Here is a 27,429-nt window from a genome sequence, read left to right as displayed (position 1 = left end):
ACGTTGAAACTTGGGAGGGAATCAGCACGAAGGTAATCGTGGTTCCATTCCTCTGTTCTTGGCAGCTCATAGTATTCCTTGATTCAGTCGGACCAGTGGTCACAACCGAGCCTGTCTTGTCTGTATCGCACACTACAGAAGTCGCTCGGCGCCCTGGTCATGCTACGATTGGTCTAAGGGTATCTGTGATGCTGTCGGAGTAGGTTATGGACCACGCTAATCCTCTACCCAGGTGTGATAGGTCAGTACGTACAGGTAGGTCTGCCGCTGACATGTCTGGTGAGACGCGTTTCACACATCCGGTCGTCGTTGTTTGCGAGGTCCCCGGCAATTCGATGGCAAGAGACGCCATTACTCTTTATGTAGAGGCAACAAGTAGTCCAACGGCATCGGTTCTCTTCACCTTCAGCATCGACACTCCTGACGACAGAGCGCGAGCGCCTTCCCTCCAGATCACTGCCGACCGTATCTCGTCATTGACCCGAACGGTACATGACCATATCACCCAGCTGATCGACTCCCGCTCCCCACCATGCATAGATCTCGTGCGCCAAAAGCTCGGCACCACGCGAAATCTCACCCGCCTCCGTTTCCAGCTACGAACCCACGGCCACCTCGTCAATCCTGTTGAAGGAGTTGCACTTTCGCTGCGAAACTTGGGCGCCGCTGATGCCATTACGTCGCTCGCCGGTACCTCGGTTTTCTCGGTGTACATGCCGCACGACGCCTTGCAGAAAGCGACATATAATATCTTCTACAGGGCCGTTCGGCCATATCTCGATTCCGCAGCCGCACTGCTGCGACCCGAGCTGTTGCCAACCGTCAGACAAGATAACTGCCGCATCCATAACGAGGACTATAACCAGGAAGGACACACCAGCTCGCCACCGAAGTATGTGAATGAAAACGAGGGACGCACGCCTCAATCACATGAGTCTGACAATGATACGGTTGCGGTCACTACGCCATCGGGCTACGGGCCGCCGGGCGATGACGAAGAGCTTCCAGGGTATCCTGACAGCGAGAGTGAACATCCCGCGTCTACTTTTAAGGGTACAGCCATATCCTCTTCTCCTGCTCCTACCCCAACTTCGTACTGATTTTTTGGTCTCAGGTAACCGTAAACGCTACTTTCGCCGCAGTAGTGAAGGCTCCAGTAACCTTGGAACGATATCAAAGCGAGGCCGATTATGGTCGCCTGATGCGGAGGCATTCGTCGAGACTGAGTCTCCATCACCATCAGCCAACCTTGATCAATCGGAAAGCCGACTGGGTGCCATCGAAGCGCGAATGAAACTGCAGGACGAGCGAATCGAGAAGCTCGAGGCGGAGAACAGGCAGTGCAAGAGCCGGAATGTGGAGCTTGAGCGTCGTGTCGCGGAGCTGGAGGGCTGCGTACGAGAACTGCAAGGGCTGGAGTGTCGGGTTGACCAACTCGGGGAACAGCATGAGGTACTTGAGGAGACTGTTGCCAACCTGGATGTCCATCAAGGTGAACTGGACGCGGACTGTAGCAGGATTGGGCTAGAGCTGGCCGAGATACGCGATATGTCAAGAGACGCGTTAATCGACGACATCAACGACAAAGTGCAGGAGTCTCTAGGGGAAGTCGTGGACATGTACCGAGAGGAATTGAAAAGGAAACTCATAAGTGCTCTGCAGGAAGCCTAATCGTTGCCTTGATTGCCATTATGCTGCTGCCGCTGCTTCCTCGTTCAGTGAAGATCTGGTATGTTGTTGATAGACGATGCGTTGGTCCGACCGGCGGACGTCCACACATCACGGTTAGGCCATTGACAGGAAGCCATCAGGCTAATCAAATTCACTACCCAAGCAAAACAGTCAGCCCTTAATTGAATAACGGCTACAAACCCGAGCTATTACATCTGCAGCGTGTATTCGACTGTTGTGTCATTGTCTGACAGACCCGGTTAGTCCGGAGTATTGTGAAGTGGCAGGGGGGGAGGACGATTAGGTCCTCAAATAGGTAGGTATGCTCGAGGATGGATCACCAGACCGCCGACCGAGTTCCTCCGTGATAATCCTTCCGAAGGTATGTAATGCACAGCAACGACGTAAGCTCCATGTAGTTGGCCACCACGTACATAGAACAAGTGACGCATTCACTTGGGGTGTCCTACTTACCTACCTAGTCTACCCATCTCTCTCCTGTTAGCACTGTAGATGGTTTCTCTTTCCCCCTTCCTTATATATAGCTGAACAGCACCTTGCCTCTATTCATTGGGTAATAACCTGACTACTTTACAATTCCCAAGCCAATCAGTTGCTCTCTGTCGCGTGCGACAGCCTCTGTACTGAGTAGGTACGGTTTTAGCCAGTGATTGAACAATGGAATTGACCGTAGATTCCGAGGCGGCGGAGCGCGCTGCCCTTGCTTGCCAGGCTCTGCAGCAACAAAATGCTGCCATTACCATCACGACTGCCCAGAACACGAGCTATGAGGCTGAGCAGGAGCGCCGTTGGTAAGTGCTGTATAGACCAGGAAGGGGATCGTAAAGGAGATTGCCGCTTCGCGTCCAATCCCCACCAGGAGGGCCCGGCATTACTGACCAGCCTCCGCCGTCGTCTAGGTCCCAAGCCTGTTGGCTTCCGGCAGCGGGCTATGTACGGCCCCAAGACGCTGCCGAGGTGGCCGCCGTGCTCGCGACCTCGAAGAAGGCGAACACCAAGTTTGCCGTGCGAAGCACCGGCCATCACCCGAACGCCGACTTCAGCAGCGTAGACCAGTCGGGCGGCGTCATTGACCTGCGCGACATCAAATCCCTTTCCCTCGACGAAGACATGGACGGGAAGTTCATCCTCCGCGCCGGCGGAGGAAGTACTTTGACCGACGTGTACATCTTCCTCAGGAGCGCGGTCGCTCCATCGTCGGCGCCCGCAACTTTGGTGTCGGGCTGGGTGGTTTCAATCTCGGCGGTATGTGATGCCTGGTCGGGACCGTCGCTTTCCTTTCCTCGTTTTCTATCGAGTAATAGACTCTGATTGATTATGGCTCTGACAGGTGGCATGTCGGCTTTCCCTAATCTTCATGGGCTACCGGCGGATGGCGTCAAGAACTTCGAGGTAAGGATGACCCCCCATTCTTGACGAAGACGCACCTACCCTCTGATGCTGACACCTGGTACTTCTTGGCCAATGGAAGTTCGTTCTGGATGACTCTCGCATTGTCAATGCCAACGCGAACACGAACCCCGATCTATGGAAAGCGCTTAAGGGGGGAGGGACAAACTTCGGTTCCTGCAGATGCTACAGCTTGACTCCTTTCTTGCTGCACCCCAACTCTCTTTTCTACCACCATCTCCCGCCAGCATGGTAATACTCCGTTCACAGGAATCGTGACAAGATTTAACCTTGAGACATACCCCTTGATCAAGACCAAGTATGCAGTGCACATATACGACCCTTCCGACTACGTCAGTATCCTCAAGGCCACCGTCCAGGTCCAGGAGTCCATAGAATCCGACTCCAAGATTGGTCTGTTCGTCAGCTTCAACCCTACTTTCGTCGCGGTGGGGCTTCTGTATGCCGATGCGCCGACTGAGATCCCGGCGGCTTTCAAGCCCTTCCTCGATCTCACGAGCCTCTTGAACATGGCGGTTTTGTGGACGGACGGGACGATCAAGTCGCTGGTGGGGAGCATCCAGTATAACGCACCTAGGGCAAGGTATGTCGAGCGCGGCGCGTACCCAAGCCCTACAACCTCTCTCGTTCCTCTGGACACATCTGACATCGCTACTTCTCCCGAAAAAGACGCACACAGTCAATGACAGCAACAAAGGTTTCGTTGGATCCGTACATAAAGTCCCACGAGCTCTACGAGACCGTCAAGACTTCGGCTGCAGATGTATTTTACACAATCCAGCCCGTCCCCCCAGGCGCCGTACAGAAGGGAGAGGAAAAGGGAGGAAACATCATGGGAATAGAGGAACTCTCCCAAGACTGTATGTTGTTTTTACATTTTTGCGCGAGGCCCTGCTTCCTCGTATTACAGAGCAGCCACCATCAACTAACGTGACTTACTGTCTCTCAGGTGGGTTGCTGCCGGCTCGTGGCAAGATCCGAGCCTAGACAAGCAGGCCATCCGGGACGTCGACAATCTGCGGATCGGCGTTGAGAAGCTCGCCAAGTCGAGCGGTGACCATCTCGGCTTCGTCTTCATGAACGATGCCAGCCCGACGCAAACAGTGTTGGGGGGGACATGGCGCTGACAAATTGAGACGAATGAGGAGGCTTCGGACAAGTACGACCCAGAGAAGGTTTTTCAAGTCCTACAGAATGGTGGAAACCTTTTGCGCAATCTGTCTTGAACGGGCTAGAGCTGGTGGTAAGCTTATCCTGAAAACCCAGTTTGATAGTGCTCGGAAATGGACAATTTGTTGGTTCAACTGTGAGAAGCATCACCGTCCAGGAGACAGTTGCAATGAAATAGTATACTGTACAAAATTCCCATTTGTATCAATTTCATGGTCAGGCATTCCGTCTTTGACGCCTTTGTTCATGCTATATCTTAGCATTTGTTCCGCATGCCTGGTTGAAAGTCTGCCTTGCAGAGATGTCTGCAACAACGCCGCCACTCGCCACTACATCGGACCCCAACGCTGCTAGAGGGACATAGTCTCGACAACCTACTTCAGGAAACAGCGGATGGTAATAGCTCTACCTTTTCGGTAGCCCCCTTTACTCCAGCACCACCTCGGCTGCCTGTACCGTTACCCACGAGCTCTGGCAGCAATGCTCGAAGAGCTTGATTTCCTTCGGCGCCGCAATCCGACTGTTGAGCAATCAAAATGCCATTTGTGTGGCTTTGAGCATGTCTATCCAACAGCTGAATGCTCTAAGTTGAAGAATGCCAATATTGAGCGACCAACAAGCCGGCAGAGGACTCTTTTCTCGTCACCCCATGTTGCTACATCTAACCGTAGAGTCAACGCAGACCCTATCCCACAAGACAGTCATGCGTTCTTCGCCTTGTTTCGGAGTTTACACTACCTCTATCTCAGGGGCATTACTACTACCGATGCTCTTGGGCCGTCGACCACACGTGACGGACGGAGCAGTATCTGATAGTCGGGATGCCACCTAACTGCTTTCCCATATGTGGCTACGGATTGGCACACCACCTAAAACCGTTCCACTCGTGCTCAGCCCCGGCGCTTATACAGCTTCATCGGATATTTTCTATGCTATCCGACCTCGGGGAGCTCGATTCTCTAGTAATGGGGGCAAGGGAGCAAACCACGCGCTACCGAGGAGTTGAAAGAAACAGTCTTCGGCATAACGCTGTCGTTTCTTGCTGGTCCCACTGAGTACAAGCGCGAGACTAGTTTTGGTCTGGGTAGGACCACCTCAATAAAGCGATAGTGCGAAGTGCTTGATTATTGCGAGTCTTCCGAGTCCTTTGTCGGGTACCCCAGACCCCATCAGCATCATAGCCCGTTGAGTGTTGAGGACAATGGTATTCAAGGTCTTAGCAAGCTTTTCACTATCATGTGCTTTTTCTTTCACCATCTTTGTTGGCATGGTCTTGTATCGTGTCCATTGTTCCTGTCGAAAACACATGATGTGTAAAGAAATGAAGTATAAGGCCAGCTTCAACTATATATGTGCTTGGTTTCTCCTCGAACCCTCCCATCCTAAATTCTAACCAGCACTCACAAGACCCTCTTAATAACGTATTCTCGGATCGGAACTCACAGGAGAGACTAGCTTTGCACAGACCAAGTTTACACATTTCACAACGTTCTACAACATGACTAAGCCTATTCCTAGGGAGTTAAGGCGACTGGGCATTCCAGTAGGTGACAACAATCGCCCTACAGCGGAATACCAGGCATCATGGAGCATTATTGTTGCGCCTCTACTTCAAAACCAGATTGACCAAGCACCTGCTACCCCGTTCCCCGCCGCCCCGGTCCTTGCTGCCCCTGTACACGTTGCCCCAATGCCCGTTGCCCCCGTACCCGTTGCCCCTGTAGCTGTTGCCTCGGTGCCAGCTGCCTCGGTGCTCACTGCCGCAACGCCCGCTGCCCCTCCAAACGGGATACTCCCGAGGTACCCACCGGCAGCAGAGTATATCGAGGCCGAGATGGACCCCGATGAACCTGCTCGAACTGCTGAGGGAGATGTCAGATACTTATACACTACTTCGCTCGCTACTTGCAACGGCATTGCCGTCAGTGGTCTATGCCCGCCACTAAACGCAACCGATGATCCTTCAGTTGTGCGGTATGATAGATTCATGGTTCATATGAGCGAAGAATTACGGGAAGAAAACTATGGAAACCTTGAACGACTAATTCAGGCCGCCAAGAATATCGGTCTGCACGACTTGCAAGTCCACATCGTAGCCATACATCCGGATTTTCAGACCTCGGATGACGAAAACCTCGAAGATACAGCGAATTCTTACGAGGCCCAGCGAGCCTTGATGACTAGACTCCGCGCGCTAGTCGGATCTAGTAGCGATGTCGACCCCGAGCCTCGGATTCACTGGTACCCTTACCGGGGTGACGACGCGAACGGTTTTGCAAAGATGGCTTTGTATAGCGATCGGAGCGTTGTGGTCAACCATACAGGGTTTGGTAGCGTATACGTGGGTGACGAAAAGCAATGGATCAACATGGCTGTGTCGAAGATTCCTAGGCCAACTTCGCCACCCGGAGAAACATCGTAAATCACTAATGGTAGGTATGTAGACCATCCGTCGAGGCGAGCTTGAAGAGTGAGCTAAATCAAGGAACCCGAGCTTATATAAACCATAATAAAACCCCATCCCTAATAATTAGTTGAATGCAGTTACTGCAAATAGTTTCAATCTGTGTTGGACTGTATCCCCTTGAGAGATTCTGGATAGCTCTTTTCTCCTCCTTAATTGTGGCGAGTAGAATCCCCGTCCAAAACGGGCCAATCCCGGCATGTTGTGCTCTAGTGAAATAATAACCTGCAGGGGATAAGACAACCTGATGGCCATGGTTCTCTTGCAGATGAGGCCCGGTTCACCCACTACTGCCGCTTAGCCCTCAGTGTGGCGCGGCTATATGAAATTACTAGGAGTTGCACCTCGTCGCCAATATGGAAATTCATCAAGCTCGGTAACAGAGCTTGACCGTCATTTAAATTCAAGGAACTCACCAGAATCGGTCAGTCAAAGGCAAAAAGTGATACTCGAATCTGAGAGCGTCGATCCTGAGAAAGAATCCGAGGTTTAGTTGAGGTACCAGCAGTAGAGTAGAGTCTCCTTTAAGTAGGGATCTTGTATTCGTGCGTTCCTAGCAACCTTGATGTCGTCAATTTTGAGTTCTGCCCTGTCTGAGACATAATATGCATGAATTCATCTATATACTTTCGGATGAAAGGTTGACAGTGTTTGGAACTTGGGCATGTCCAAGTTCTAACCATGCTCGTGGATCAGATATGTTCGTCCGAACTATTAATACTATTAATATAGAAACGATCTAGACCAGTTCTGGTAAATAACCTCAATACTCCGTTTAAGCTAGGTTGATTTCTGCATATGCACGCAGTACCAATAGGAGTGACCTTATTTGATCGGAACGAGAAACACTTCCGCCAGGATCGTCGTATGTCGTACCCCGCTCATCACGCGCTACCTAAGGATGGTCGTTATCTAGATAACAAGCCCATTTTCACGAGCCACGAATGAAGATTGGTGCTCCTTTGCAAATTGTTGTCATCCATAATTAACGTGGGAGCCGTGATCCCTGAGGTGGATCACGGAAACGCTTCTTATTTGATATTGATCGTTCAAGCACGAAGTCAAATAGGATACATAATCCATCGGGTATTCCGAGTATGGCTTCTTCAAAGGTCCTGATTATCGGGTGCGGGGTTGCTGGGCCGGTCATGGCACTGTTGCTGAAGAAGAAAGGTTACAACCCCATCATCTTCGAACGTGCCGAGGCCCTCGGGGACATTGGTGCTTCGTTTCTGATCTGCCCCAACGGCCTCAAAGTACTGGACCTGGTGGGCCGCGTTAGTCGCCGCTTGCTGGACAACGGCCCCAGCATAGAGTGGCTGCTCGACTACAGAGCGGGCGGCGAGGAGCTCGGCTGCTCCGACATTCCCAGCAACTCGAAGACCCTGTACAAGAAGCCGGCCGTGGGCGTGAAGCGGACTCTCCTGGCTTCTTGGCTCAGGGACATGGTCAAAGATAACGGGATCGAGCTGAGGGAAGGGTGGTCGTTGGAAAGCATCGACGAGATGGACCATGATGTCACTGCCCATTTTGCCGGCGGGCGCTCCGAGACCGGTGCCTTCTTGGTAGGATGCGACTTACTGAGAGCAACGTCGCGGAGGCTGCTGTTGGGTAAACAGGGGATAAGCGACGGCTTGCCATCCTTCACTGGACTCGCTCAGGTGACGTCTGATCCATGTGATGTTCCCTTAGGAAATAATGCTGACCACCGCCATAGACGTCGGGTATATCCCCGACCCCGGTAAGCTTGCGAGCTCGACCGAGCCTCCGCAATTGGTACGGTGTCAATATGCATCTTGTCTGCTATCCCATCACGCACGAACACACCAGCTGGGAATTGACCCTGCCGGAGGACAGTGGACAAGAGGCTTCTTGGGGCCTGTTTGACAGCGACAAACGCCAGGCTATACTGGGGCATGTGGTGGAGCGGTTGCGGAGCGAGGGCTGGGACGAGGTCGTGGTTGAATTGGTCGGAAGTGCCCAGAGACTGATCAAGTATGGCATCTTCGACCGGCCCTCTCTGGAACCCAAGCAGTAGTACTCTTCCCGATGCGTTATGGTAGGGGATGCGGTGCACCCAATGAGTGTGCATGTTGGACAGGGCGCCAATCAAGCTTGGTATGTCTCACTACCCCTGAGATCAGCTCCGCTTTTCGTTTTAGCATGATGAAGACAACTGAACTCCTAAAGTCCCCTTTTTGTTCAGTCCTAATTACTGACTTGGAAAAACTTACCCTTGTGAAGACTGCTACTACCTCGTTGACCAACTTCCCGTATTCGATCCAGCCGGACTCAACAACGCACAGCTACAGGATGCTTTTTCGACATATACGGAAAAACAGCAACCGCATGTATGGTTGGTAACCAGCGCTGCTCGGAAGCAAGGTTCCATACGAGTGGTTCCGGCCGAAGCCTGTGACGAGAGAGACGAACTTGTGCGCCGGATTATGAGAGACAGGGAGGGCCTTCAGGCCAAATAAGCTGCTATATTCACACACGGCCATTCTAGCTATCTACTTTGGGTTGATGTGCTGCAGAGTATATGGCACAAATGTGTAGATAATTCACCATCGCCAAGATTGGGTACATAAATTCTCTTAAAGATGCCTATGTAGTCGTGAACACACTGTTGCACCTCCTGGGTTTAGCACCCCCTTCCTAATGAAGCATCGCTCGAGTTGATAACTGTGACAAGGGCAGTAAGGGCTTGGTTCTGATTCAGCTAATAATTAACTATGGCACTTCTAGGGGCTCTGGTCTGTCTATCCTTTCTTTCCTTTCGGGAGGGTGATTCGTTAGGCCTATATACACCTTGTTTGGTACCCTTCAGACGTCCTTTCACCCCTTAGCCGCCGTATCCTTCAGGACTGCAGTTATTCGTTGGGCCGATATGCATGCCTCTGCTGCTATGCGTGTCACACTGACTGCTTGCTTGCAGCTGAGGCGGTACAAAGCCTGGAAGAAGCGGAGAGCTGCGCACGCCACTGGACGCGGGATGACGGCACGCCCCTTCCGTCCATGAACATGTTGTCGGTCGACAAGGCCGACGTCAGCAAAGACCCCGCACGACAACCCCCACGACCTTGCTTAGGCAAGTGTGTCATTTGACCCTAAGCAAAGGCGATATAAGCACCTAAGATGGAGGTGTTCATCGGAATAATAATTTCATCCCTCCCTACCGATGACATGTGGAGATTGGTCTCAAATTTGTATTACAGACAAGAAATCATCACGAAACCAGGATGCCGGGCATTATTGAAACGCCTTCGTTTGAGACCATCAAGGTCAAAGAACTGCATCCTACATTTGCCGCTGAAGTAACGGGAGTCGACTTCCCAGATGTGTCTGAGGAGCAATTCGCCGAGATTCTCGCCGCCATGGCCAAGGTGTGTTTCCCACAACCGTACTTCCAAAGGAATCCCAATATATATACACGAGCATATGACGACATGCTGACACTCCTTCCCACGCAATCGCAGTACGGCGTCTGCGTGTTCCGCAACACAGGTCTGACCGACGAGTCGCACGTCGCCTTCAGCCGCCGCTTCGGCGAGCTCGACAACATCCGGCGCTACCTCGTCGGGGGCCGCCAGCCGCGCTGCGGCCTGCCCGAGCTGTTCGACGCGGGCAACCTGACCGAGGACGGCGAACACGTGCTGGACCCGGCCTCGCCGCGCGCCCACAGCAACCGCGGCAACGGTCTCTTCCACGTCGACTCGAGCTTCAACCCGCGCCGCGCCAGCTTCTCGCTCCTGCGCGCCTGCGCGCTGCCGCCGCCGGGCCACGGCGGCAACACCGACTTCGCCGACAGCCGCACCGCCTTCGCGGAGCTGCCAGATGGACAGAAGGAAAACCTGCGGGCGCATGCGTACGTCGGGGCGCACTCGATGGCGCACAGCCGCAAGCTCGGGAGCCCGGACTTCTTCCGGGACATGGACGTGTCGGCCATGCCGCTCCACCGGCACCCGATCGTGCAGGAGCACGGGCCCAGCAGGCGCATGAACCTCTACATCGGGGCGCACCTGCACCACATCGAAGACGACGGCGGGCCCGAGATCCCGGACAGCTGGGATTTAGTGCAGGAGCTCAATCGGCACGCGACGCAGAAGAAGTACCAGGCGACCGTCGAGTGGCACAACGTCGGCGACATGATCATCTGGGACAACCGCTGCGTGCTGCACCGGGCCGGGGGCGGCGCCTTTGAGGGCAGGTTCAAGAGGGATCTTCGGAGGACTACGGTGCATGACGATAGCCCGACGGCGTGGGGGGTCAACGATGAGAAGAGCGTGTGGCCGGGATTCAACACGGCGGAGAAGCCCAAGGCTGCTGCTTGACAGACATATGTAATAATTACTCAAGCTTGTGTAACCTTCCAGAACATATATAATTACGCCTTGCCTTGTTCATACATCCTGCGTTCGCTCAACCACCTCAGCCGTGGCGCTAGTCTCCTCCGCAACTTTTGCATCCCGGACTGCGATATCATAGGCTTGTTCCGACGAGACCCATTCATACTGGGAAAACTACCGAGACCCTTAGTCACATGCACGGCTCGGTCTGCAACTACCGGCAACTGTGCTCTGGTGGGTACTGGTACTGAGACATCGGTGAGACATCTGGCTGCCGGGCTTCCGGCTGGGTATGCTCTTCTCGGAGCGGGATCTCCACCGTTCGCTCTGATTGGTGCTGCTGTACTGTGATCACAGGTGCGCAGACAAATTCCGGAGCAGTCGTCTCAGGCAGCATCTGGTGACCCTGGAAAGGGGTCGATACCCCGGAGTATGCCTGGCTCTCCAGCGTCTGCTGATCCCACGAGACCTTGGACGTTGAGGCGGCGCCATTGGGACTTCCTTCCAAAACATGCTCGCTGACTAACGCCTTGTTCAGCGTGAAGTGCTTGATGAAGACGAGACTGATGATGAGCGAAAACACAGCGACGCCGAGATACACCTGGAATACGCCGCCGACACCGATGGCAGCGCCGATCTGCCGGATGAACAGGTACATGGCGGCCGCGTGCCCTTCGTCGCCCTCCTGGCACATGGCCTGGGTGGCGAAGTTCTGCGCGTTCAGGACGGCACCGTGGCCGAGGCCGAGGAGTATGAAGGTGACCACCCAGACCGCCGTGCTCACGTCGAGGAACTGCCACGCGACGGACACGACGGCGGACACGACGGCGAAGGCCCAGCCAAGCCAGATGGCGAGCCGGTAGTTGTCGAAGCGGGTTACTAGGCGTCCGGTGATAACGAATCCGGGGACCAAGACAAGAACGGCTGGGAGCATGTTCACGCCGGCCATTACCGGGCTGGTCATCTTCACTGACAGAAAGTAGAAAGGGTAGTAGTAGAACGAAGACCATATCTAGAATCCGGTCAGCATCGTTGTTCGAATTGGGTTAAGACGTGCAAGGGAATGACCTACCAGAAATCCTTGCGCAGCGCCGCAAATGTAGGTGGCAGTGGATGAGGCATTGTGAAAAAGGGATGGCTTGAGGATCGGTTCGGAGGCAAAGTAAATCTCCCAAAGCATTGTCACCACCAGACCGGTTAACCCGATGACCAACGGGGCTATGGTAGCTGCGCTACCCCAAGGCTGCTGGGTCCCACCTCAGCAGATGCCAATGAGAAACGCTAGGATTCATTAGCATAACAGTTTCCTGAGAATGATTATGTCTTCATCAACTTACATGTGGTAGATCCCATGAATAATATCATGCCCACCCAGTCAACTCTTCGGAGCTTTTGGCTCAGGCTCTCAGTCCTCGGCTTCGACTTCAGGGGTAAGGGGACGGCAACAAGTCCATATGCGCAAATTGGGAACCTGGAAGGGTCAAGAGTCAGCCTCCAAGCGATTCTCATGCGCCAGCGATATTGGCAACCTACATCAGATAGAAGACCCAGCGCCACGTAATGTTCTGAGCAATACCCCCGCCAATGATGGGCCCCACACAGGTGCCCAGCGCCCACGCCGCGAGGACGACGCCGTACCACTTTGGCCGGTGCCGCAGGAGCACGATGTCAGTCATGATGACGCCGCTGAGGACCTGGATGCCGACGCCCTGGATCGAGCGGCCGACCAGCATGACGGCGATATCGGTCGCGGTGCAGCAGAGAATGGTGCCCAGAGTGAACATGACGAGCGAGAACTCGAGGCAGAGCGGGCGGCCGAAGATCTCGCTGATGGACGCGATCACGGGCATGGTGACGGCGTTGACGAGCAGGTACGACGTGCCGACCCAGAAGCCCTCGGTCGTGTCGCCCTTGAGGTCTACTAAGAACAATAACTTACGCTTAAGGAGGTGACGATGATGCTGGCATCAAGTGCGACTACGAGACAGACAATGGCCAGCGTGATGATGGTGAGCAGCTGCTGGATGTTTGGCTTCCAGTCCAAGGCGTTGTCGGCTTTCTCAGCCATCTCATATACCGCTTCAGGATCTGATGAGCCAAGGTCCCTGGCAGTGAGTTCGGAATTGGAATAAGCCATTGTTGTTTGCGCATATACGCGAAGAGGGGGCAACAACGTTTGGAGTGCTTGCTATCTAGTGAGGGGTCGTTGCAAGTTGCCGTGATGCCAGCTACCGACGGCAGCTGGATTCACTCTGGTCTTTAAACCAGCACCTACATGTGTGGGATGTTTTGCCTACTGCATCGAATCTCACGTGTAGTCTGAGATGGTGTGAATGCTTTCGGCGTGCTGATATGCAGGCCGCGCCTAATCCACCTTGCCAGGTCTATTCTTGGGGTGCGACTGTGTGGGGGCTATCGATGTTGGGGGGCACTCTTGTCCTACCATGCAGGCGTTGGATTTGCTTCTGGCAGCCCTCATTTGACCGTTGACTGCCGAGGAATGTGATTGTTCAATGGCCCGACTGCCTGCATGTAACAGCCCTACTGATATTGAACAAACACTGCTGGAAACATGTGATATTGGGCGCTGTTGGACCCCAACACAACAGTATAATGCAACCGTTCTGTATAAAAAATTGCTGGCATGGGTTGGTAGGACAGCCGCCAGCCGCCCATTGGTGACTGGGGACTATGCCAGAATACTACACACCCTTATACGGGAGGAGTAGAGATGTGTACCCTCCAGCGAGACATTGACCCAGTTGGCCTAAAACCAGACAAACGGTACCGCTAGATGTTCCCTAGACTTGCGCCACTGGAGCGGACTTCCCGAGGCGTTCCCCCAACCAGACCCAGAAGCCGCGAGGAAGCAAGACCGGAAGATGTAATTGACAAGTCTGGAAATGGTTGTCCGTAGCATCTAGAGAAAGAGACGGGCCGCCCACTGGAAGATTGTGTACCAGAGGAACTGGATCATGTTCCATTTTCAGAGCCACATGCCAATCGATCCGACAACTGATGTGCTAATGTCGAGTACGAAGATAGGTTCGTTGATGGTTCAGTATACCTAGGTATGTTCGTAAGTATTTTTGTTATTTTCAAATTTAGTTTGGTAAAATTGAAGGTTGTTTTGGGAAAGCTTGATTTCGGTTCGTGGTAGTTCGAAAGTGGTAACGACGTGTTATTGGGGAAGTCGCTACTATATACTTAGGTGCACTTGCTGCGCTTGCTTCCTTAAGAATGGGATTTACACCTTGATTACGCCTGCCTCAATTTATCGCATAATAGGCCACCCTCAGAGCCATTCGATGACCAAATCAAGCTCCTTCGGAAGGTGCAATGTTTAGAAGTTCCCCCTCCCCCCCCCCCCGGTGATTCTGTAGGTAATCACTTTGGCTCTACCTTCCGCACCAGACACCATGTTGGTTCTCCCCTACAGCAAACGCGGCATTGGCGCTTCCACCAGCAGCCGAAACAGAGTTGGCTTGCCTCCCACGCCTGATGGGGTATAGATACGCCCTCCGAGTATGGGTCGTGTGGACGTTCACAGACCGACGAAGGCATGCCCGCCTAATGATATAATCGCAGTGGAAAATTGCAGCTCTTTCTTTTTGATTCTGTATGGATCATAAGTCTAAGAGGCTTAAATCGCCCCGACCGATGCCTGTATGATTCCGTACGCGACTACGTTTGTTACACAGCATAGCCAGGCGCGGTTATACGATAGTTGGCGTTAGGGTGCAGCTGCCGCTAGGAATCGTAGAACGCGTTGGCCCCTTTATGGATAAGGAAGTTCATGAATAGGACGATTATGTACCAGACCCACGCGTATACTCGGGTCTCTCTGGCCGCGCGATGTGACGTTGCTTTGAACGTGCTTTCCAACTTGGGAGACAGATGGAGTTGAGCCATACTAGCTGGGGATCATCTCTGATCAGGTCTTGTGGGAGGGACGTAGCCATGGCGCACAAGACAGCTATTTAGCGGTTGTGAAGTTCGTAAAAGACAGGATAAAGATAAAAATGTAAGTAATGGATCAGTGCATACAAGAGGAGACTAAATTATGGGAGAAAGTTTTGGCCAGAAAAGGAAAGAGTAAGTTTAAGTTTTTATAAGGTAGGTAGGTAAGTATATTCAGCCCTGGCGATGCCCGGATACTCCGAAACCTTATTAGGGTGCGTTTCATCCGAGCTGACTAACATAAGTTTTAGCCGATTTTTATATAAAAGCATATAAGCAACAGACTTTAGTAACGCGTTTCAAAACCACGCTCGGGAATCAGCTACATTCTAAATCAGTAGAACGCTCGGGCTCTAAGCCTTTATCCAATCAGATCACTAGGAACGGCTAATTGCAAATAGTGTGCCCATAATCTACTAACTAGCTAAAAAGGGGTAGGCCTCACCCAGGCCTCCCCTAAGCTTCTCCCTAGGGCTCTTCCAAGCCTTCCCCCAGGCCACTTCCAGGACCCCCCCGGGCTGTTCCCATTTGAAACACGCTGCGGAATTTAAACAACTAACGGGACGATCAACGGGAAAACCAGCCAAAAACCAGCCAAATCGGCTCGGCTAGTCCCGGTGGCTGTCAGGGCCGTACGCACCATCTCACCAGATGCAACCAGCTCAATTGAAACGCCCCCTTAGGCATGTTCATGAGCACAATAAGCACGTGGGTCATGAAAAGAGTGGAGTGGGAATTCAGATGAAGCTTGAATAACCTAGCTACAGAAATAGCGCCCCTTTTTCTAGGAAAGTCATCTCGCACCAACCGGAAGACACAAATGATAACACCACTCCCAATCCATCAAAACCAGGAACCCCTTAAACACGATGGATAAATATCGATACGAAAAGATCCCATTGCTATACTCCATATAATACACTTATCGCACTAGCTTGTTCACCAGAAAGAAAGGAAGAGCCTTTCTATTTGCAAGTCAGATCGCTGGTGGCCTTGTCGAAAGTGCATCAGTCGGTTTAGTAGTCGTAAGCAAGCTGGTTATACGTGTTAGTCAAGAGCCCATAGGGTCGAGTTGATCGTCTTGACTTACGTTGACGTATCCGTTGTCACCTTCGGTGTAAAAGTTGTTGGGGCCCTTGATGTACATGCAGTCAAAGCTAGCAACGAGTTGGTCAGAAATTTGTTCTTTGAACCTGAAATTGGGGGGTGGCCTCAGTGTAGCAGCAACGATATTCCGGCGGACGTGTGGGGAAGAGAGAAGAAGCCACTGCCAAACGGATAAGTAAACAGGAAACTCACTTGGTTTTGAGGGCACCCAGCTTGAACTCCAAGCTGGCCGTCGAGTCGACGTTGGCGGGCGTCTCGAGCTTGTACTGCATGTTGTAGCAGGCGGCGGCGATTAGGTGGGTCGGGTCCGGGTTGGCGTCCATCATGCCCTTGACCGTGGCCTTGTTGAACTACTCGCGAGCCTTGTTCCACTCGGACACGTTCTTGACCAGGTGATGCCGAACGTGTGGTAGTGCTATGGCATGGGTTTCTGACTTTCGTGTTTCTTGCGCCTTGATGCATGATCCTCAGCTGCCTGGCAGCCTGGGACATGCTGGTAAAGGGGTCGCGGTCGCGAGTCAGTGGCAACCGCGATAGGTCATTTTTAGTTCCAGGCCAGGTGGCCGTGCCAGTGAATGAGATGAACTAGCTGCCCTATAGTAATGCAGCTAAGCCTGCGAAAGACCAATCGCCTTGCTTCCTGTCAGGTTTCGACATCCTCGGGCTTTCCCGAAGCTTGGGCTCCGTTAAGTATACCGCCAAGGTTCTTGTTCTCGACCGCACGATCGCCTACATACACGTGATGGGGCAGGTAGACAAGTTTTCGGAACGTATGAAACACCCCTTACCCGGGGTCGCTCACTACGATGATACCCAATCACTGCACCATTTCCAGAACGGTAAGCTAAAGTACCCCCTCACGGGCCACCCCGTTACGGACCACCGCGTTTTACCCTACGAACGCGTCTTTTACCGTGTATCTTAATTAGAAGACTATTTAATTTAATTATTACTTTTTATCTTTTAAAGTAATTATTACCCTTATTTTTCTCGTTTATTTCTACTCTTTATAACGATATTTTTATTCGATATTTAAAAACGTGCACAGGCTACCGTGCGCGACGTAAAGCTCGAGCAGCTACTTACGAATCCGCCCGTAAATAATTAGCCCCTCGATCGTATATCTAACGCCGTCTCGTCGATATATTTATTAAAAGTGAGTTTAATAAGAATTAATAAGTTTTATTACCACTTGTAAAAACCGAATTAATATATTAAGCTATTAATTAAGTTAAGTTTAACTTTATATTAATATACCCCACGATTTAATTAACTATATAATTTAATTAATTATTTTCTTATAATTTTTAATAATTAAGTTTATTTTATCTCTTTTTTATTATTTTATTATAATTAATACTTTAAACGCTTTAAAATAGTCTTAAATTAAGTTTTTAATCTATAGTATAAGTTTATAATATCTTTTATATAACTTTACGTCTCTAATATTACGGCGGTATTTTATAATAAAATATATAATTATTAATATAAAAGTTTATTATTTTCGAAAAAAATATAATAATTCGATATATAATCGAATTAAATACGTAATTGTTTTTTTTAAACAAGTAATATTAAAGATATAGCGAACTAATTATTCCTTTAATGTAACGCGAGACGCGTCGATATTAATTAAGCATCTAACTTTATATAATAATAATTAGACCTCCGGACGCGTTTTAATTAAAGAATCGATTATTAAAGAGTTTTTTACAAAAATCTTAACGCGTATTGCGCGTAGTTTACCTTCGTATAAAATATAATTAATAAATATAAGATCTAAACAGAGGATATTTATAATTTCGACGAGACCGGCTTTTTTATAAGCTAAATCTCGTTCGAAATAATCGTTATAACCTTCGATTAGTACGAGAAGCCTAGGGTAGTTTAGTAAAAGAACCGGGAATAAGTTATAATTATTTAAGGCGTCGGATTATATAGTTACGCCATCCCTTCGTATATTATATTTACCGGGAAAACGTACCTCTTTTTTTATTACGAAAACAGCTTATTATTAAAGGATTAAATAATTATAATTATTAAAAACGGTTAAATTACGAACGAAAAAAGCGAGGATTAAATTCGATATTTTAATAAATATACGAAGTTTTATATAAAATGTGTTTATCGCTTATTAATCTTTAACGATTATAAGAGCTACTATTTAATAACTTTTAAACTTTATTATAAAAAGAACTCGATTATTATATTTTATATATTTATTTATTTATTATATAAGCTTTAACTTTTTAATATCGGTTATTTTCGTATATTAAAAAGCTTATATAAAAAAGAAATCGAGCGTTTTATACGAGCGTATATTATTTATATCTTAACGGAGGACTTCTTACCAGCGTTCTTAAAAGCGTTCTAAGCTACTTTTATTATTTTAAATATTTAAAGAGGTTTTTAAAAAGTAGGACTTATATCGTATAATCCGGCATATATTATTTTATAATTAAATATAAAGCTATATACGCCGACGTATTACGATCGGCGGGTTAGTCCCCCGCGGGGTAGCACTTAAGGCGTAGAATTGGACAGAAATGACCCGAAGAGTTATTTCCGAAGCTTTTGCTTTATGGCGTAGTAGTTAGTCTATACACACTATAACACGACGCCTCCGGCGACTTCTTTTAATTTATTTATACCCTAGGAATTAAGAACTTTAAATAACTTAATTAAAGCTTAATTTTAAACCGAGTACGTTAGAAATTAAATCACGCGATATTAAAATAACTCTCCGATATTAATTTTAATTAAGCTTAACTAAATTACGAAAAGTATAATATAAGTTACACACCGGCTCGTTCTATTAAAAAGTAAAGTAACCGCACTACGAAAGGCGAATAAAATGTTTAGCCGGCGCCGCCGTACGAAAAAAAAACGGCTATAAGATAAAAGATTATTTTATATATAAGCTAAAAAAGATTTATAGTTTTAAAAAAAATAATAATAAATAGTTATAAAACGAATCGCGTTAAAAGAATATTCGTACGAGAACGTTTAAGACGCGTTCACAGCGTTATAAAATCTACGGAGAGCCCGGACATAATACTCGTACTTATTAAAATAATATAGAAATATTTAAAAATAAAAATTCCGATAAATTTTAAAATATTAAATACGTTATAATGGAATTAATTTATACTTTATTAAATAAAGTTTTTAAAGGTTATTATTTTAACCGTATAATTAATTAAATTATAAAGTATATATTACGACCTGACCTAATTATGCGGCTAAGACCTATAAAACCACCGGGCCGGATTTACGATACCCCGCCCAGGGTACGATGTCACGGCCACCGACCGCGCCGCTAACTATATTAATATAAACGTATTAATATTATAAAAGCGTACGGCAACCACAATAACAGTATCTTAAACCGTAGTAGGCTAGACACGGCCCAAGGAAGCAGTAAGGATAACGTTACGTAATAAATTACGGGGATTACTAAAAACGGCGAAGTAAGTCGGTAATTTAACTTATAAAGGGATTACCCGGATTATTAAAATATAAAAGTGAGCTAAGTAATTTAACCGATTAATAAAAAAGGAAATTAAATATATAATAACGGACGTTTTTTATATATTTTATATAAATATTTTTTATTTTAATAATTAATTTAAATATTAATTTTAATTTATTAATAAAATAAATAATTTTAACGAAATTATTACGAATATTTTTAAACTTATATATCTTAATTATTATTTATTTTTATTAATTATTATATTAATAAAAACGATTTTTATTATACGTTTAAATATTTTTTCGTATTATTAATATAAATCTTAATACGTTTTATTAAGTTTTTTTTAAAACTTAAATAATATTCGTTATATTTTAATTATTTTTATTTTTATAAATTATTATTTAAACCTTTAAATAATAATATTATAAGAATTATATTTATACCTAACTTTAATAATACCGTTCGATAAAAAAAGGTTTATATCGCCACTTTTAATACTTTTTAATAAAACTTTGTTATAAACGTTAATAATAATAATAATAATAATGAGCCTATATAATAAATATTAATTAAACGAATTAAGGAATTCAAATAAAAGAGCGCTAATTATTAATATTATTATATTAAATTTAAAAAAGAGCGTAACGAGCTCTTAATTAAAAATACCCTAAGATAAACACCTTATAATATCGATAAGTTACCCGAAAAGGTGCGTTTTTTTCGTATAATTATTAATATTATTTAAACCTTTATTATATTAAAAAAAGGTATAAAGATTAATACGTTAACCCTTTTTAACGGAATAAGCGGAAACTTTCGAGGTTTTTTTATTTAAATTAAAGTTTATTAATAATTTTATAAAAGGACGTTTTAAAACGTTACTTAACGAGTTATTTACGCCGCCTCGTTTTTTAAAAATAAGGTACTCGCTTAATTTAAACCTTATTTAAATAAACTTATAAAAAACGATTAATAAGTTAAACTATGCCGTATAGAGGTATAACGTATTTCAAAAGTTATAACGGCTTCGAATAAGCCTTTAAATCGTTTTTTTAAGACCCCGACAAAAAGCGATAGGCGGAAAGGGAGCTTAAAACCTTTAAATAAAAAGGGTTAGCCACTTTTTATATAGCCGAGTTCTAACGTATTATAATTCGATTAAATTATATCGAAACTACGAAAATTATAATATATTACCGAGAATTAAAGGATAACATTAAAAACAAACTTAGCCAGCTTAATACTATTAATAACTTTTTTTCGTGTATAAAATTTATTATTAAAATCGATACTCGTATATACAAACAACGCCGTAAAAAGTAGGGCGGACCTTAATAATAAATTAATCGAACTTAAATTAATACGGGGCGATTATATTAATATAATTATATATTATTTAAAAATATTACAGCGTATAGTTATTATAATAAGCTTATAAACTTTAATATTATTAAATATAATAAATAAAATAAAAAATTACGTAATATCTATTATAATTATTAAAAATTAAGATATTATATTCGAAAATATTAAGTACCGAGGAAGGATTTCTAACGAGTTTTAAAAAAATAACACGTTAATGTTATTAAAGTAAAAGATATTTTTATAATAGTTATTAAAAATAGTAACGTTATTATTAAATACGGTAGCTTATTTTAAATAACTTGCTATAACGATAGGTATACCTTTTATTTAATAAATAAAGAAAATATTGGATAGTTTTTTAAAGTTCCGAAAGGCGGGAAGGATTATAGCCGAAGCGTTGCGATAATACGAAAAAAATAACCCCTTCTTTATAACGAAAATAGTAATTTAATAAATAATATTATAAACTAATTAAAATAATTAATAAATTACGAATATTTAATAAATATATTAATAAACGAGCTAATAAATAAAATTATTAAATTTAAAGACTTTAGGACCGACGGGTGGTTAATTATCCTTAATATTTTTTACCTTAACTCGAAATACTTACGTTAAATACTTATTACGGCCGGTTTTAATTAAAAAATTTATAATAACTATATAATAAAGAATAACTTATAAATCTCCCCTATTTATAAAAGATATTTCACGCTCTTATAAATTTCGTATATATATGACGTTTATACAGAACACTTTATAAAGAAGCTCAAATACGAGTAATTTTTTTAAAAGATTAGTAAGCGACCTATTACGTAATTATACCCAAATTATATTATTAAAAAAATTTGAACGTTAATTCTAAACAAATAACGCGTATACTTATTAATATAAAAAAACTTATAATAATTATAATAATATTATTTAAAAAGATAAGATTAAAAGGAATACTTTAAAGATTAATACTTTAAATATACTTAAAAAAAATCGCGAGCTTATAGACGTTTAAAAAAAAAACGTTTAATACTTTTAAAATATATAAGTATATACTTAATAAAAAAACCTCTTTATTATATTAAAAAACTTATAAAACGTTTATAAATTATTATAAACTTAATAAACTTTTAAATTATTAGAAAAACCTGAACTTTAAGTATTAGGAATAGTATTTTATATAGGGAAGAGTATAAAAATACCCTTATTAATATATTAAGAAACGCTTTATAAAGAATGGAGAGAATAATAATAATAATATGAGGATCGATTATAAAATATTATTAATAACTTATAAACGTAGTATTCGAGAAATAGACGCCGTTTATTATAAAAGGATAATAATAAGCGGACTAAAATAGGTCCCTATATTAAATAACGGATGATTAAGTTATTTATAAGTATATTATATTAATATTAAATATAAAAAGAGTTTATATTAAAGCGCTACTCGATAACGGAGTATAAAAAAACTATATTTTATTATAAATCGTTAATTACTTTAAATTCGAATAATAGGAGAAAAACGCTTTATATTAATTTAAAACCGTTAATAAAGGATTTATAATTTATAATGATAAAGAAGTATGGAAGGAAGTTACGAACCTTTTGGTTAATATCGGAAAACGTTATAAACGAATTACGTATAATATTACGGACGTCGTAAAATACGATATAATTTTAAAGATACCCTAGTTACGGGTAAATAATTTTAAAATTAATTAAAAAATAGGTTAATTTTAATAAGATATATTAAAAAAAGGTTTAATTAATAGTTAGCGGTTTAAAAAACAACCTTTTAATAAACTTAAGGTTTTTAAAATATATATTATTATTAAAAAGCTTAAACTAAACGTTATAACGATTATATTAAAAAAGTATCGATAATTTGAAACACTTTTTAATAAGAAATTAGAAATAGGTTTACCGTTTTATATACGGTAGGATTATAAGATACTTTTTAAAAATAAGAAGGAACCCTTATTTATACTTATATATAAACTTAATTAAGAATATTGTAACGAACGCTATCTGGGTTTTAAAAGAAACCTAGTAAAACGTATTAGGGTTTATATTAATAATACGAGAGAGTATCCGAACGTGCGATAAAAGTCGCTTTTATTAATATAATAGGTAATAGTTTATAGGAACGAATAGTAATTAAGGTGCGTAAGTTTAGGGGTATTCGTAATAATTTCGTTAAGGCTGTTTATTTTATTAATAATTTAAAATTAATATTTAAATTAATTATTAAAGTAGAGAGTATTTATATAAAATATATAGGGAACGTCCGTCGTTATATATTTAATCTTTTTTTTATTAATCCGTTAGAACGTCCGCTAGCTCACGGTGATCCCGCTGTTGGCTTACGGTGATCCCGTTATTAGCTCACGGTAATCCATCCTTTAAATCACGGTAATCTATTTTAGTAGCTTATTTAGGGGCGTCGTAATCCCGTCGCTCCTAGCTTATTTATTAAAGTGGTGGTTTAGTCGCTCCTCGTTCCGTGGCTCCTTCTTGGTTACTTTTCTGGGTCGGGTTTATCCTTTCGTTATTTAGGATATCTTTATAGTTATGTTTACGCGCTTTTATAATATAAGAAAGTTTATATTAATATAATTAGTAATACGGTCGGTAGTTATAATATCGTAGCCTGGTCGGGGTATAATAGTTCCGTTCCGGCGGGTAGGGTTTTAACCGTATGGTTAGGTCGGGTTATAATACTACCCTCCTTTTTTTTAACCGCTTTATCCTTAAAGTATTAATTTTATAAGTATTCTAGTTACTCGTATTATTAAGTTATAATAGGTTTCTTTTTTTTATTATTCTTTATTATAATATTTATTTATTATAACTAATCGTATCGAAAAATCTCGGTTTAAGAAAACTATCGCGCGTTTAGCCCTTACCGCTAACGTGGAATCCACGGGTAACTTAATTAATATACTTTATACTCGTTATTTTCACTAAAACCTAGCTTATTATATAAACGAGAAGTCGTTTCGCTGTTCGGAGTATATTCGGGTTGGTCGTTCTTATAATAATACTTTTATTACGTCGGCTTTAATAAAACTAGCTACTTAATAAAAAAAGTTAAAGGCGGAAAAGTTAAATATAAAAAAGACTTTATTCCTTTTATAAACGTAGTTATTTACCGCCTTAAGTCGTTTAGCCTGTTTTTATTATATAAAGAAGGTTGTAACAAAAAAGCGTTCGGAGGCGTTTCGTTAAAGAATATAGGAGTTAAATAAAGAAAATAATATTTCTTCTTTAATTATTAATTAAGAGAACTTCGTTTTTAATAATTTACGTTCTTTAGGTGTTTTTAGGAATATTAATTAATCGTTTCTTGGTTTAATAGGTTTCCTCAATCCTAGGCTGTCGGTCTTTGCGGGGAAGCTTTTTTTTAAACTTTTGAAGTTTCTCCGCGGCGTTCGCTAAATATTTTCTAAGCTCTTAAGTATTATCTTTTAATAAATAACTTTTTTATTAAACGAGGTATTAAAAGCTTCGTTTTTTTTTATTAATAATTTCGTTAACTTCGTACTTATGTTAATCTGTTTCGATTTTTAGCCGTGTATTAATTAGAGTTTCTTCGGCCGCTAGTTCGAGTAATAAAATATGAAATATAAGGTATATCCGCGTTATTTTAAATAGTAATAATCGGTAGTTAGTTTTTAAAATAACTTTTACGATTTTAAATAGTTTTATCTTTTTAAAATCTAATTTATCGCTTAATCGTTTTATTTTAATATTTCGTTATAAGAGGTAAATTTTTTCTCCCTTTTTAAAGGTTAATCCCTTTAACTTTATTTAATCGGCGTATTCCTTTATTTATTATTAAAGGAAGGTAAGGTTTTATTATAGCGTAATTTAGAGTTTTTTTAATTTTTCGATTTAAATAATCGCGATTAGTATTAACTCTTTTTTTATTAATTTTTAAATTATATCCGTAATTTATTCGCAATAGTAATATATATGTAGCTTCGTTATTTACGTTATTATAAACGAATTAAGTTATTAATAATAATTATACTTAATTATTTTATTCGTAATTAATATAACAGCGTAGGTATTATTTTAAGGTTTAATTTATCCGCTCGGTTTATCTATTCGTTTAGGGGTGGTAAGCCGTAGATAATTTATATTTAACTCTAAGTTATGTTATAAGTAACTTTTAAAATTTAGTAATAAATAGTTTATTTCTATCGGAGATAATTATTTCGAGTAATTTGTACTAATTAACGATTATTCGGAGGAACGTGTACGCTAGGTCGTTAATATCGTTAAATTCTTTATATAGTAAGAAGTAAGTATATTTTGTAAGTTTATTTTTAATAATTAAGATGCTATTGTAATTAATTTTAATTAGGGGTTTTTTTAATAAGGGTAGCTTAATAACGAAATTAAGTGCGATAATTTTCTATACTCTGTTTAGCGGTAGAATCGGCTATAATTCTCCGTATAATCGGTGTCGGGTGGCTTTAGCTTTATTATAGAGGTTATATTTACCGATTATCTTAGTTACGATTAGTTTGAAGTTCTTATAATCGAATTACTTAGTAATTTTTTTTTAGGTTTTAAATATCCCTTAATATTCGTATATAGGGTATTTATAGAATTCTTTAATAAAATCCTCGCGATACTGCTCGGGGATATAAATTTTATTTCGGTAAAAGGCGAGACCGTCGCGGTCTTCGAGGTAATCCTTAAGGTAGTTCGCGGGGTCGGGGGTTTAATTAAATTACCGAAACTTAATAACTTATTCGTTATTATATTAGACGTAGTTTATAACGTTTAGTTATTTTAAAAATACGAGGTTACCGTTTTAATCGTAAGTAAGAATTATTCGCGTCTCGGGCGGAACCTCTTTTTAATAGTCCGGTTATCGACTTAGCGCGTCGACGCAACTATTTTTGTTACCTTTCTAATAAATAATAATAAGGTTAAATTTTAAAAGGAATTTAAATTATCGTATTTATTATTTATTTAGTTTTTTAATAATAATAAACGTTATAAAGTTTTTATAATCGGTATAAATTTTAATTAGTTTTATTATTTTATTAAAATAATACCTCTATTTTTTATAAGTTTTAACAATAATTATTAATTTTTTATTATAAATTTAATAGTTAAGCTTTAATTCGTTAAGCTTTTTCGAAAAGAATGTAACAGGGTACGACTTTTTGTTATTGTTTCGTTAATTTAGCTATCCTCCGATCGTATAGTTTAATACGTCGGTTTTAATTTCGAAAGGTTTAGACGGGTCTATTACGCGAAATATTAGTTCGTTAAGGATTTATTTTTTAATATCGTAAAAGGCCTCGTTTTTTTTCTTTATTTATCGGAATAGTTCGTCCTTCTTTATTAGGTTCGTTAAGGGTATCGTTATCCCGTTAAATTCGGGGATAAAAATTCGGTAATAGTTAGCTAGTTTTAAAAAGGATCTAACTTTTGTAATATTTATAGGCGTGAGCTACTTTCTAATTGTTAAGATTTTCGAAGGTTTTATTCGGATTTCGCCCGGGGATATTACGTATCTTATGAAGATGACGAATCGTTAACAAAATTCGCTTTTTTTTAGGTTAATTAATAGGTTAGCGTTTTATAGCTTTTAAAGTATTAGTTTTACGTACTTTCGGTATTGCTCGTTATTTTTAAAGTAGATAAGGATATTATTAAAGTATATTATAATAAATTTATTGAGGTATTTTTATAAAACGTGGTTAATTATAAATTAAAAGTTAGTTAGTATATTAATTAAGTTAAACGGTATAGCTTAATATTCGAAATAGCCGTATTTAGTTTAGAACGCGGTTATTTACTCTTTTTTTTAATTCGGATTAGGTTATATATATTAAAGAGGTCGAGTATTATAAAGATTTTAATATATAATAATTTATTTCGTAAATCGCCGATTAAAAATAAAAGGTACCGGTTTTTAATAATAATTTCGTTAAGTTTTTAGTAATTGATATATATACGCTATTTAGGTTTCCCGTCCTTACTCTTTTTTTAAAACGAAGAGGATAAAGAAGCCTGTTAGTAATATAAATAGTCGGATAACTTTTTTTTTAAGGTTTTCTGTAATATACTTTTTTAAAGCTTATTCGTACTCCTGGTTAAGTTTATATATAAGTATAAATAAGGGTTTTTTCTTATTTTTAAAAGGTATTTCATAATTCTACCGTGTATAAAACGGTAAGCTTATTTCTAATTTTCTATTAAAAAATGCTTCGAATTACCGGTACTTTTTTAATATAATCGTTATAACGTTCGGTTTAGGCTTTTTAGTAATAATATATACTTTAAAAATTATAGGTTTATTAGGGGATCGTTTTTTAAACCGTTATTTATTAATTAAACCTTTTTTTAATATATTTTATTAAAGTTAGCCTTTTTTTTAATTAATTTTAAAATTATTTACCCGTAATTAAGGT

At 42.4% G+C, this 27,429-nt stretch overlaps 7 protein-coding genes across 7 annotated transcripts; 5 read left to right on the top strand and 2 right to left on the bottom strand.

The window, feature by feature from the left end:
* Nucleotides 1-272: 272 nt before the first annotated feature.
* Nucleotides 273-1,671, top strand: PG994_009811 (ankyrin; the record flags this gene model as incomplete). The annotated part of the gene is made up of 2 exons (XM_066861220.1): nt 273-1,009; nt 1,143-1,671. 2 exons carry the CDS (start codon nt 273-275, stop codon nt 1,669-1,671), a joined length of 1,266 nt encoding a protein of 421 aa, XP_066713390.1.
* A 678-nt stretch (nt 1,672-2,349) lies between these two features.
* On the top strand, nt 2,350-4,229 carry PG994_009810 (FAD-binding domain-containing protein; the record flags this gene model as incomplete). Its single annotated transcript, XM_066861219.1, has 4 exons — nt 2,350-2,483; nt 2,592-2,937; nt 3,396-3,685; nt 4,052-4,229. The coding sequence occupies 4 exons, from the start codon at nt 2,350-2,352 to the stop codon at nt 4,227-4,229; spliced, it is 948 nt and encodes a 315-aa protein (XP_066713389.1).
* Nucleotides 4,230-6,106: 1,877 nt separating this feature from the next.
* PG994_009809 (uncharacterized protein) lies at nt 6,107-6,694 on the top strand (the record flags this gene model as incomplete). Its single annotated transcript, XM_066861218.1, has 1 exon — nt 6,107-6,694. The coding sequence occupies one exon, from the start codon at nt 6,107-6,109 to the stop codon at nt 6,692-6,694; it is 588 nt and encodes a 195-aa protein (XP_066713388.1).
* Nucleotides 6,695-7,833: 1,139 nt separating this feature from the next.
* On the top strand, nt 7,834-8,774 carry PG994_009808 (uncharacterized protein; the record flags this gene model as incomplete). The annotated part of the gene is made up of 2 exons (XM_066861217.1): nt 7,834-8,397; nt 8,454-8,774. The coding sequence occupies 2 exons, from the start codon at nt 7,834-7,836 to the stop codon at nt 8,772-8,774; spliced, it is 885 nt and encodes a 294-aa protein (XP_066713387.1).
* Nucleotides 8,775-9,978: 1,204 nt separating this feature from the next.
* PG994_009807 (uncharacterized protein) lies at nt 9,979-11,070 on the top strand (the record flags this gene model as incomplete). Its single annotated transcript, XM_066861216.1, has 1 exon — nt 9,979-11,070. The coding sequence occupies one exon, from the start codon at nt 9,979-9,981 to the stop codon at nt 11,068-11,070; it is 1,092 nt and encodes a 363-aa protein (XP_066713386.1).
* Nucleotides 11,071-11,299: 229 nt separating this feature from the next.
* PG994_009806 (major facilitator superfamily transporter) lies at nt 11,300-13,222 on the bottom strand (the record flags this gene model as incomplete). The annotated part of the gene is made up of 5 exons (XM_066861215.1): nt 11,300-12,097; nt 12,158-12,312; nt 12,423-12,556; nt 12,619-12,995; nt 13,040-13,222. 5 exons carry the CDS (start codon nt 13,220-13,222, stop codon nt 11,300-11,302), a joined length of 1,647 nt encoding a protein of 548 aa, XP_066713385.1.
* Nucleotides 13,223-16,061: 2,839 nt separating this feature from the next.
* Nucleotides 16,062-16,475, bottom strand: PG994_009805 (uncharacterized protein; the record flags this gene model as incomplete). Its single annotated transcript, XM_066861214.1, has 3 exons — nt 16,062-16,079; nt 16,136-16,202; nt 16,345-16,475. 3 exons carry the CDS (start codon nt 16,473-16,475, stop codon nt 16,062-16,064), a joined length of 216 nt encoding a protein of 71 aa, XP_066713384.1.
* Between the last annotated feature and the right edge of the window lie 10,954 nt (nt 16,476-27,429).

The sequence above is a fragment of the Apiospora phragmitis genome (genome assembly GCF_038363925.1).
Source record: "Apiospora phragmitis strain CBS 135458 chromosome Unknown utg000009l:1.0-1189150.0:1.0-1190623.0, whole genome shotgun sequence".
NCBI lineage: Eukaryota > Fungi > Ascomycota > Sordariomycetes > Amphisphaeriales > Apiosporaceae > Apiospora > Apiospora phragmitis.
Note: the sequence above shows the minus strand (reverse complement) of the source record. Positions and strands in the feature narration are given on the sequence as shown.